At 39.8% G+C, this 12809-nt stretch overlaps 1 protein-coding gene across 9 annotated transcripts in view; it reads left to right on the plus strand.

The window, feature by feature from the left end:
* The first annotated feature begins 6572 nt into the window (after positions 1–6572).
* The window catches only part of Rbms3 (RNA binding motif single stranded interacting protein 3), a 726581-nt gene continuing 720344 nt past the window's right edge, over positions 6573–12809 (plus strand). For 2 of the 9 annotated variants that reach the window (XM_023718502.1, XM_023718501.1), the window contains exon 1: positions 6990–8089. In XM_023718502.1, coding sequence (XP_023574270.1) covers positions 8015–8089 — 75 coding nt within the window. In that variant the 5' untranslated portion in view covers positions 6990–8014. Of the gene's footprint in view, positions 6946–6985; positions 8090–12809 lie in introns of those variants that run through there. The other 7 variants (XM_023718500.1, XM_023718499.1, XM_004634210.3 and 4 more) reach the window with 7 other exon arrangements.

A 12809-nucleotide genomic window follows, 5' to 3' on the forward strand; every position in this document is an offset into this window, starting at 1 on the left:
AGAGAGAGACAGAGAGAGACAGAGAGACAGAGAGACAGAGAGAGACAGAGAGAGATCCTTTTATTTGTTATTCTTAGTAGGACTTTATTGTGTTCACAAAGAATATAAGAAAAATTAAATATTCTGTCATCCGAACAGGAAAGGTACCAGCTTAAAGCTACTCCCAAAACAGAGTTCCAGCAGTAGTGAATGGGTTTATTATCACTGACACAGTATGGTGTACAACTATTAAGGGAGAAATGATTTGGGACCATTTTGGTTTATCCAATTTGAATGTAAAGATAATTGAAAATATTAACCCATTGTCCAAACTCATTAAACTTAGACTTTCTACCAAATGATTTTCTTTGTGCGTTAAAAAGCCTGTAGTAAATCATTTCAGTGTGTCAGTTCAGAGGAGAGTTGCCAAAATTAGTAAATCCAAAGAAAAAATACAACTAAATTTAGATATCATATAGTCCAAATGTTTCCTGGGATATATGCTCTATAGTATTTGGATTATGTTTATATTAAACATGTATCAAATCCATTTTGCTCCTTATGTAATCGATGAGTTGCTCACCCAAGAGAAACAGTGTGGCATTTAAACTTGTGTGTCTGACTTATTTCATGTAAGTTTATGGTCTTCAGGTGCATTCATTTACCTAAAAATGAAGGGCAGGTACTGGGAAGTAGGAAGAACCCATTCAAATGTGAAGGGGAATAAGGAGTGGGGGTGGGGGAAGGGAAGAAAAGGAAAGGGGAAAAAGAGAATGGAAGGAAAAGGAAACAAAGCTTTTGTAAATGGGGAAGTGAAGAGGCATTCAAGAGAAGACAAGGGAATATAGAGATGAAAAGGAGAATTAAGATGTATTATGTACCGGTACAAATCACCTATAATGACTGTGACCATTATCATGAGAAATATGTACTGATAAAGATGTATTTACTATTTTTTAAACTTCAGATTTCATTTGATAACCTGATAATTCTGTTCAGGAGCCTTTGGCCTGGACTTCAATAAATCTGCTTTTTGGGGGAAAGTAAATTAAATTTAGCTATATTGACCCAACTTGCTTAGTTCTTGGCAACTGGAAGAGGGACGGTCAATGAAGCAATGCTACTCCTTTAAAAAAAAAAAAAAAAAAGAGATACACAAGGAAACTTGAAAAAAAATTAAAATAATTTAAACACAAATTTAAATGTCACTTTGTGTCTCTTGTGTGGGTAATGCATCGATTACATAAGGAGCAAAAACATTAAAAATAAGGACTAAAGGGCTGTCAAGATGGATCAGAGGACTAAGCACTTGCTTAGGTAAACTCAGGGGCCAGGGCTTGATCCCTGGTACCACATGCCACAAGGGCCCCAACTCCGGGCATACTGAGCCAGTGATGGAGTCCCGGCATGGTGGTGCATGGCTATAATCCCAGCACTAGGGAGGCAGAAAACAGAAGGATCACTACAAGTTTGAGCTGCATAGTGAGACCCTGCACAAAACAAACAAACAAAAAGTTGGTGAAATATATAAGGCAAACATCCAAATGCAAAATTAAATGAAATTAAAAAGTCAAAAACCTTGGATGTTATGAAGATTTATTTTACTCACTTCAAAGATACATCTTTCGGCATTTGTAAATTTGTTCTCTGAGACTCTGTCTTTCTGTTTTAAGTGATAACTTTGCCATTACTTTGGTACAGAATTAGTAATCCCTAAAGCTCCTTTGTCTAATAGATGTGAGATATAGATCACAAGGAGTGGTTAGCTAGTTCAATCAGGCGTAATTTATTTTTATATTGTTATCTCTGAGCTTGTGGGGGGTGGGGTTCTAGGTATTAAACAGGGGTACTCTACCATTGAGCTACATCCCCAGCCATTTTTATTATTTTAATTTTGAGACAGGATCTTGCTAAGTTGCCCAAGTGGGACACTAACTTGAGATCCTCCTGTCTCAATTTTTTCCATGCTGGGACTATATGGTATGCTTCACCATACCAACCTCTTCAGGACTTTTAAAGTTTATTCTCAGCCAGGAATGATGATGCACACCTGTCATCCCAGTACCCTGGGAGGTTAAGGTAGGAGGATCACAAATTCAAGCCCAGCTTGGCTAATTTAGATACAGATCAAGACCTTGTATTAAAATGAAGAAGACTGGTGATAGAGTTTAGTGTAAATCCTCAGTAACACACACACACACACACACACCACCACCACCACCACCACCACCACCACCACCACCACCACCACCACATGACAGAGGGAGAGAGGAGAGAGATTTTAAGGTCCTGGATCATGTGATTGTTGGGGTAACTGCTGAATGAATGGGAACCTCACAACGAAAGGCAGGATAGCAGGATAGGAGAGCAGTATGGACACACAGAGGAGGATTAGTACTGAGTCTTGAGTCTACACAGGCAGTCAAAAGGCACAATTCATTTGTTTTCAAGGACTATCCCCATTTTTAAGGCCTTCAATTGATTGGATGAGGCCCATTTGTAGGACAAAAGGCAACTTCTTTACTCAAAGTGCACTATTTCAAATCTTACTCAAATCCAATAATAATAATAAGAAGAAAACCTCACAGCAATATCTAGAATGGTGTGTGATGGTATGTGATCAAGCTTTTATTTTTGATATCAACATTTCTATATGTATAGTTCAATTTTTTTTTGTGGTACTAGGATTGAACTCAGGACCTTGTGCTTGCCAGGCAAGCACATATTCTACTGAGCTATCTCCCCAGCCCTTATAGTTTAAATTGTTACCAGGCATTCTTGAATCACCAGTTGTCTATCCTTATTTGTGTAGTAGTTTTCTAAATCACTGGAAAAGTATTTTTTTTTAGTAAGGGTCTACAGGTTCTCAGGGTCTCACTATGTAGATCAGACTCATAGTAATCCACCTATGTTCAGCCTCTTAAACAGCTAGGATTACAGGCATGTGCCACCATACCCAGAATCAATCGCCATCTCAATGTACCCTGTGGGCGGGGCTGGCATGGCAGGCCTGGAATTGAACCTCTGACCCCTGTGTCTTCCTAAGTAGGCGCTGTAATCTGCTTAGCTATTTGGCTGGCCAATCATTAGTAAATATTCAATAGGAGAAACAAAATCTTAAGTGTCAGGTTTCAATTTGCAATCTACCATCTTGACTTTTTAAAAGAAACTTTATGTTTAACATCCCTTCAACAAGGATTGTATTGAAAAGGGATTTCACCAATTTGAATAAAATCAAGAGAGTAAAAAAAGCTAAGATTTAAACATATAATTATTCAAGGTCATGAATGTTCTTCTTTATAATAGGCTGATATTTCTGCTTTTCAAGATACAGAGCTAGAAATAACGGTTTTCCTCTACAAGTTTTATGCTTATTATTTTGCTTTTCCCTGTGTCTTTATAACTGACAAAATGGATCACTCAGAGAAAGGAGCTAAGTATTCATTCCCTGGTCAAGGGCAAACAGAAAAGGGTCTTTATCTCTGACCACTTGATCTATATTTCAGTATTGTCACTTCCCCATCTACCTGCCCTGTGTCTGAAGCATCCTCTCAGAGTTTTTATTCAAAAACTCACCTTAGAGGAGCTCCTCTTCTGCCCTACCTGGGGATCATGTGAATCTGTGGGTGTCCATGCCCTAGGATGCTGGTTGCTACTCTTGGATTTATTCAAAATTTGTTGGTTCATTGGCAAATGGGACACAGCTGGCTTCTGATTTAGAGAGTGCCTTAAACCAGTTACCTCCTACCTTAACTTGATCATTTAAATGGAAAGCACTACTGCTCCAACAGAGCAGAAATGATATAAAAACCATTTCTGACATGAGTATCTAGCCTTGTGAATTGCCATGGCTACTACTGCCTCTGAGGAGAAAAAATAAAAACTAAGAACAGTTTTCATGATTCTCGCAAGTAAACTCACTTTGCATTACTTAAGAAAAGCTTTAAACGTGCAATGAGTATTCTTAGGCTAATGACAATTGATGTCCAGAACATTACAATAACCCAATGAAATAGAATAGCATTTTGGAAAGTGGCAATTTGTGTAGAAATTGCTGATAGCATCAACACATGCTGGGAACTTTACATATAAGTGGGCTACAGCTTGGGCTGAGGAGATGTTTATTTGGTCTTTCATTTGTAAGGAAGACCACATTCTTTTCCCTCCAGGGAAGAGCTAGGGCAGTTATTAGTCTAGGAACACCTAAAGCAGTTGATCTGGGATCAACATTTCAGGTTTTAGGATTTAGGGCATCTCAATAAGTCATTTAGGATGACTACAGCATTCTGTAGTTGACTACATCTGCATCACAAGTCCAAATATTTGGATGGAGTCCTTACTGTACTATCCATAGTTTAAGTTTTCATAATGACTCCTTACAAAGACTTCCAGGATCTGGTCTGAAGCACCTCTGGAGCTTGATTTTAGGTTCTTTACTGCTTACCTGCTAAATTCCAGCCCCACGTTACCCGCAAGCCCCATCCAAAGGCACATTTCTGTCTTTTGCTGTCCCTTCTGATAAGAATGCTTTCCCCCCAGATACAGGCTGGCATATTTTGAGCAGATCCAAACATGTTAAAGGTATTCTAAAAAGGCTTGCCCATGATTTTCCTGATTGATCCTAACAATATTAAATGAACTGGAGAGTGATATATCATAGAATAAGCAAAAGAGTCAGGGAATGGAGTAGAGACAGGATTGGAACTTAGCTAGGCTGGCAGGAAGGTAAAGCTTTAATAGTAAGCATTCGGAAGGGACGCTGTCTTTGTTATTTTTCTTGTCACTGAGGCAAAGCACCTGACACCCAAAGTTAAAGGGTGAAACATTTATTTACCTCACAGCTTGTAAATGTTTCTGTCCATAATTTGCTGGCTCCAAGGAAGGGTGGCATCGAAGAGGAGAAACAGTTCAAGACAGGTGGAAGACAGCAAAACAACAAGGGAGAACCAGAGCTATTTCTATCCTTTATATCTTGTCCAGGCCCCTTAGAGTGGGTGGCACCCACACCCTTCATGCTAGTGTCCTTGTTCCTAGCATTGCGGCATGAATCAATCCCAGCACCACATACTCTAGATCTACCAATGAAAAGCCCCACCTATGACTTCCTGAAGCTGTGGGGGGACATATAGAGCTAGTCCTTACAGACACAAAGCTCAAGTTATAGTTTATATTCCATTAACCTCAGAGCTCTTTTGTGAAGAGTATTCTTTTAAAAGTAGAACTCCTGTAACTTTATTCTTTTACTCTGGTTTGTATTTCTCTACAGTACCAGTTATCTTCCAGTCTCATACTGCTTATCTGTTTATTTTTTTCTACCTCCCCCACAAGAATGTGTGTTCTATAAAAGAATGGCCTTCTTCTAGTCAAAATCATTATTGTCCCTCCATCCAGTTCAGCTCCTGATCTGAATTGAAAGGAATGAAAAATCTGGCAAATAATGGAATGCACTGAAGTAAAGCCTGAAGTTGACTTACAATAATTTACCATGCTTAAAATATTTAGTTAATCAGACTTTTACTGAGCATCCACTTTTCTGCCAGACTATAAGCTAGATTTTGGAGAAATGAAGGTGCACAAGAACCTCCAGTCTTCTTGAGTTTGGAACACCAGGGAAGAAGCAAGTAACTACTGGACAAAGAGAGGAGTATAAGCATCTTTCTAGAGGAAGTTCAGCACATATGACAGGAAAAAGGGCTTCAGGAACACAGCTTGGAGAAGGAGATGCTCCTGCTGATGTCAGGAGGGTGAACTGCTGGGACAGGAGAAGTGGTGGGAGAGCACTAGGGCAGAGGGGCAGGAGGCAGAGCACACAGTCCTGTGCTGACCACAGCTCAGCGTGACTGTGGGACTTTTGTGAAAGCAGGTTCAACACCCTGACAGCATCAGGAACTGAGGATCAGTCATTAGTCATCAGGTGTGTTCAAAGGTACTCCAAGAGCTCTATCCTCTGAGCCATATGATGCCACCAAAGAATTCCTACATCAATGGGATTTTTATTATTTGATTTGTTGGAATTCCTTTAACCGGGTCATTGGCGCTACAGCCATTTTACAGATGGGCCCACTGAGGCCCACGATGGCACATTGAAAACACTGGAAAAGTTGATTTAATTTCCTTAATTACTGTGTTGTCCGGTCTCCTTCTGCCATCTCCCCTCTCTCCCTCCCTCTCTCAGTCCTTCAGCAGCAGCTGCTGGCTGCAGGGGCTGCAGGGCTCCCAAAGGAATGTGGGCACAGCGTCCGTCCGGGTGCTCTGTTCTTGGTTAGGGAGCTGGATGTACCAAAATCCTTTTGTTCGAAAAGGTGACTCCAGGCTGGGGGAGCGAGCCCAGCTCCTGGAGCTCCGCGCGGTCTCCCACGCTCCGGGCACGCGCCAGCACTCCCAGCACAACACAGCTGGCGCGGCTAATTTTAGCCTCGCTGCCTCCTTGAAAAGAGACCCTTTAAGGAAGTACATTTTCTCAGAAACAATCCGTATTATAATGTAGCAGCTGATAGACATGTCGGAATATTATTATTGGTGCAGAGAGAGAGAGAGAGAGGGAAAAAAAAACTCCGCTAAGTAATTATGAATTTTTTGTTCTTTTCTTTTGAAGATATCCGTAAAGCAATGAAAGCACCCATGAATCAAAATAATCATAAAGAAAGAGACAACGGGGGAAAGATTTTATTCATAAAGAAGCTTAGAAACCTAAGGGATCACTTCTTTTGATTTTTTTTTTTTCTTTTCAAAATGGATGTAAGTGCTAGAATTATTTCTCGTATATTAAGGTAATGAGTCCACTCGGATCGTGCATGGCTGGTTACTAGAAGTGGTGGAGTAGAGTCTAAAAATCTCTTCACTACTCCGAATCTTCCAGGAAGTAAAACGTTAGTTTCTCCACCAGGTCTGGTGCTCTTCTGGCGTGTGCGTGCGTTAACAGGTTTTGAAAGTGCCCCAGACACTGTTCTCCACCGAACCGGCAAGGTTAGTTTCTCTAGCTTTATTACTATTATTTTCCCTGTTCTCCTGCTTCCTCCCTCATCTTCTTTTCCCTCCCGTGGTCTTCCGTGTTTTGCTTAGCAGTGTGGCTTACCTCGAACTTGGCAGGAAAGGAAAAGCAGGCGGCTCTGGTGCGGGGTAGAAGGAGGGAGGGATGCGAAGGAATCCGCCGCCCCCTGCAACTGAGTTCTCCAGTTTCTGTTCAGCGGCAGCAGCTTGGCTGCAGAAATCAGTTTGCTATTCGAGATAGCCAGCAGAGGGAATCGGAACTTTGCTTGCAGCAGGGGTTGAAGCAGCTTTTTTTTTTTTTTTTTTTTTCTTGGAGGAAATGCTGCAGCCTTCTGGACTGCGTACACTGCTCCCCGGAGAGGCTCTCTCGGTTCCACCCACTGGCTGGAAGGAGGGGAAGTGAATGAAAGGACAGGACAAGCCCCGAACACCATGTCACTCTGGGAGGGAGACAGCAGCAACTAAGCTGTGCACGGTTTTCTTTTCTTTTCTTTTTTTTTTTTTTCTTTTCTTTTTCTTTTTTCCCTTTTCTTTTATTTCTCTTTTGTTTCTTTCTTTCTCTTCTTTTTTTTTTTTCTTTCTTTTCTTTTTCTTTAAGGTTGGGAAAGAGACAAACAGGAGACAGGAAGCAGACCTACGAGGATTTGGAGTTGTGCTAAAAGGAGTTTGATTTTTTTTTTTTTTTTTTCTCCCTTTACAAACGCTGGCAATTGACATCGCTACAGACAGCCTGGTTAGAAAACACACTGCCTCATCCCAAGCAGACCCTGGCAGCCGGAGAAGCTCGCAAGATCTGAGGAAGCTGTCTGCCTGGCTTTTTTTTTTTTTTCCCTACAGATTCCACTCCCCACCTTTTTTGGCGGCGTGTGTTTTTGTTTTGTTTTGCTGTTTCAATTCTTACCTTGTTGGAACTAGCGAGTGGTGGAGTCTCGGAAGCCTCATCCGTCATCGGGACTGTCAGGAATAGTGGTTTAAGAGGAAGCTCGGCCTGGGGCACTATACCCTGTCATCCAGTTCCCTGCTCGGAGATAAAGATTCCAGCTACATGGGCAAACGCTTGGACCAGCCACAAATGTACCCCCAGTACACTTACTACTACCCTCATTATCTCCAGACCAAGGTATGACTCGACCCCCGGTCTGGCGATCCGTGCGGTGTGTGCTGCGCTTGGGGCGGGAAGCAGGCAGGAGTGCGGTTCATTATTTCACCTTCACCCCATCACCCCTTTCTGCTTCTTTGCAATTAGGAACATGCCAGTGGAGTTAATGAGGCAGTGGAAGACATAAGAGGAAAGCACCATACCCGGAATTGTGGCTTTCTCTTTAAGGGCAGATAATAGTTTCACTGGAGTTCCTTTGTTGGTATTTGGCAGCATAAATGCGCCTGATATCTGTAAAGTCCTTTGCAAATGGGCAGGGCTTTTAGAAAGGAGATCACAATAGTGATTATCAGGCATGAGAACATAATGTCAGGGGCTTTTCTGGTGAGCTGTTCTTTGTTTGTGGCTCTGTAAGGGTTTTTCCCACTGGAGAGTGTGCCAGGGTGGGGGCTGCTCAAACTTTTCATCCCTGAGTGCAGAATGAGAGAAGAGGGTGGGAAGGCATAAGGGACCTAAGGAAGTCTGTCCGAGTTTGTTGGGGTGTTGCTGTTTTTACATTTTCTGTTGTCTTTCAGACTTTATTTTATATTGAATGGCTAGGATGCTGGAGACTGAATTAAGAACTTTATTATCTATGGTCTTTACTTTTAGACTATTTTTCTGTGTTAGCTGCCATGAGGAGGGCTGGGTCTTGAACAGGCGTGGAATGTAACAGATAATAATTGAATTTTAATTGCTCTGTGTGTGTGTGTGTGTGTGTGTGTGTGTGTGTGTGTGTGTGTGTTTAACTGATCACAGGGCCCAGAGGCAAGCCCACATAACTAAGCAGTAGACAGTGCCAACCCAGAACTTTATCTTGCAGTTACGACATGAAAGACTCTCAGGTGTGAAATCACAGTCCCAATTTGTCAATTAAATTTGACCTGGTGTGTGTGTGGGGGGGTGGTAGTGTAACACCTCCAGTGCATGAGTAATATTATTTTCTGCTGCTCTAGCTAGACCCCACCATCTTCTGAATAAATAAATAGGCTGAGAGTGAACAAGGTGTGCCCGAGGGATCCACTGTCACCAGGTCTCAATGATGTGACTAGCTTTTGGTAATTCATGCCGTAGTGATCTCTCATTTATTCTAGCTCTTGAAACAATAGCTATTTGTAAAGAATACCTATTTGTAAAACAAGGCAGGAGACTTTCAGTATTACAATAAAAATTGTTGCATGTGTATATACATTTTTTTCTTTTTTTTTTTTTTTTCAATTTTTCTGTGCTCTACGCTGCACCTCCAAGGTCGACTCACATTGCATTTTGCCTTTGTGAGCATTTAGTTTGTGCTGCTGTTGCTGCTGCTGTTGTGCTTTAATAGCCCAGCCTTCCTGCTCAGTGCCTTGAGTTTTAACTCTTTGGGGGATTGGGTAGAGAATGCTGCCTGCCATTCCTTAAGGAAATGGCAAAGCAAGGACAAGTTACAAAGGGGAAATTCACAGCCATTTTTCATCCCCCAAAGAAATGAAAACAATAAGCTCAAGACTTGCCTGAAAAAAATATTGGACATTCCATCCCTTTTTCTCATTTGACTAAATTTTTTCAAATGTTTAAAACATCGTTTATTTTGTTGTTTTGGTCTTTGTTTTCTACTACTGTGTGTATTTGGAAAAGAAACTTCAAATGGAAATGAATGAAATGATTGCTTTTCTGCTTGCACTTTCTTAACTATTATTAGCAGGAAATAAATACTTTGCATATTATATGAAAGAAACTGGGTTCGAGATGAGTTACTCCAGTAGAAAGGATGTGCGTGTGTGTGTGTGTGTGTGTGTGTGTGTGTGTGTATTTGAAGTAAAGCAGGAGTATCAGTGGTGTGAGAAAAGAGCTAAAAAATAGAGGGGAAATTTTCAAATATTGGTTTTGGAGTCCCCTGCAGTTTAGGATTGTGTAGACAAGCAACATCTGGATCTTGTTACTTGCAAACCAGCCAAAGCCATCAACTTCAGGAATATTCTTAAAGAAGTTAGGTCCATTAGGCGTCTTAAGCTGATATTCAAGTAATTAGATCAGGGTCGTTGGGAATATGAGATCAGCTCCTTTGGCTATCATGGTAGTACACATTGATTATTATGTTGTAAAATTTCCACAGAGCTGTGAAGTTGTTGAGTACTGTTGTGGTGCCTCTAGAATGGCAGATAGTAACATTCTGGAAGATGAAGATGTAAAAATGTGCCTTGTTTTGAAAGTTGGGTTCAGAGGGAGTTAGACAAATGTCAATATGCAACAATATTTTATCATTTGGAGACTTGGGCAAGGTTAGTCCTACACAGTGAAGCTCTATCATGAGCCAGTTTAAGAGGAAAATAGCTGAGTTATTTCGGTATTATTTTTTGCTCCTGCTATACTTATATCTCAAAATATAGTTTATAATATAATTTTAAAGGAAGAATATTCTACTTGTATTTATTTGATAAGTTTGAGTGGAATTTTAAAAATCTACTGGTCTAAGCTTGGCTTGTAGTTATAATTCAGTTTTAAATTCTTAGCTATTTAAAATGATTTTCACATATAAATAGTACTTTAGGTTTCTAGAAATATAATTCTATGATCAAAAAATCATATTCTGGGTTATTATACCTTAAAGTGTAATCTAAGTCTGGTAGGGTTTTCTCTTCCCAACCCATATCAGATGTTTAATAAAATTTGTTGGTTTGGGTTTTTAAGTTTTACTTTGTTTTCAGTATGTGTTACTATGAGATGTTTAAAGAGTTAAACTAATTATACTTACTTAGAAAATGCAAAACATTGAACTTTCTACTTAGCTTAATGTACAATACAATTGTAATTTTTATGATAGAGCAAAATGGAAATGAAAGGCTAAAAATAAAAGCAACTGTTCTCCTTTCTTTCGAGTACATATTCTACTTTCAGGGAGACCTGTGACACTTCTTTGCCTCCTTTGCCTCTACTTCCCTTTACATTAAAAGCAGTCTTTCGGTTATGCATTGGATAATGGAAATAAGATATTTACACATCAAGTTCTTGAATTCTATTCCAAATGTGCCAATGTTTTATTTTAGAAAAATCTGCATGTAAGCTGAGCAACATGCAAACTCTGAGGCTTCTATGTAGCTGATTTATACCAATATTGCTACAGGCCGCTCACTTTCACACTTCGTATCTTGAAAGATTTTCTTTTCGACTAACATCTTCTATCAAAATAAAACAATTTTAAGAATGAGTGTTGCTTTTTATTCAGATTAGTGAGAAATATTAGTGACATACTATATAGCAGACATCACTTGACTCAAAAGAAATGTATTGAAGCAAATTTGAGTAGTGGGAAAATTTTAGAAAAAAGAGGCCCCCCAAATAGGTCAGCAACAAAACACAAAATGACACTTAATAAACTGTTACCAAATATTTTTTACTTATAGCAAAAATCAACCTGTTGCTGTGAGATAGTGAAGTCCCGGTTAAATAATTTCACTCTGAATTTGAGACTTGACATGGTTTTTCTGAAAACACAAACTAGTTAAGGAGGAAAGCAAAAAAAAAAAAAAAGTAAAATTGGTCAAAGCCTAGTGAATTGATATGTTGAAGTTAGACACTGTCATATTTGGAAAACTTCAGCTGTCTTCATACAACTTGATGTCATCCAAGCACACAAGCACACTCCTTTCTTCTTAGTCCACCTGACCTGCCTATGCAGTGCACAGTTCCTGACTATGCTGGTTTTACATCACTACTGCATTCTCTTCTTTGGCTGTCTGGTTCCCCTAAAAAGTCCTGAAGTAAGGAGAGCAGCTAAGGAGGCCCTTAGGATATGTTTTCCTTAGTATTTGTGTGGAGATCCTTGTACGAATGTATGAAGAAGGGGTCAGGTGTAAAGAGTAATCCATCAACTGCAGGCCGATTTCAGGCTGGAGTTTCGCCATCTGCAGCCTGGACTGCCTCCAACGCTAAGAATCTAGCAGGAGTCGGACAGGCTGTGCCACAGAAAGCGCAAACACTTGAAAACGCAAAAAGTGAGAAGCAGGAAAAAAAAAAGTAAAGGAGCTCTGGTGGGGTAAATGGTCAAAAAATATTCTTGTAAAGATGTGAATGTTCAGCTCCCTCAAAACAAAACAAAGCCCCCCATAGCACAGTCCTTACATATGAAAATGCAGAAAATCTTGCTGGTGGGGGTGGTGGTAAGTTTAAAATTCCTTTAGTACTTCCTGCCTGGGATTCCTATTGATAGCCACAGTTGGTAACTTGCCAGTTGTTTTAAAGTTCTGTTTTTCTTTAAAAGCTTGAAACATATAAAACTGGTTTTCTAAAATTCTTCCAGTGATTCAATTTTTTAGGTTTAACTCCAGATATTTTCTTTTGCTTCAGGCAAAACGGTACGATAGCATGAAACTATGATAAATCTTGTTTGTCTCATTTTAGAATGTATAGAATTTTAATTGGTTTTAAATAAGACAAAAATAGAAACATGGAACCACCCTCCCCTTATCTTTGATTCTTTACTTTCTCAAATCTTTACCTGGGATCCATTTCACTGTCTTTTTCATGATCTAGGCATTTTTTGTGATGCAGAAATGTCACAACATGAAGTTTAGTGGTGATTTAAAATGAATAGAAATGTAGAAAGTTCATATTTTTTTTCTAGAATAAATCCAAGCTATAGGGAAATACCATGAACATTTCCTTTAACAGCATCTTCTTAGAGAATTTTCCTTTCACTTTCCTTCAATTTGGAAAAAAAAAA

The sequence above is a fragment of the Octodon degus genome, unplaced genomic scaffold (assembly GCF_000260255.1).
Source record: "Octodon degus isolate 3935 unplaced genomic scaffold, OctDeg1.0 scaffold00059, whole genome shotgun sequence".
Classification (NCBI taxonomy): domain Eukaryota; kingdom Metazoa; phylum Chordata; class Mammalia; order Rodentia; family Octodontidae; genus Octodon; species Octodon degus.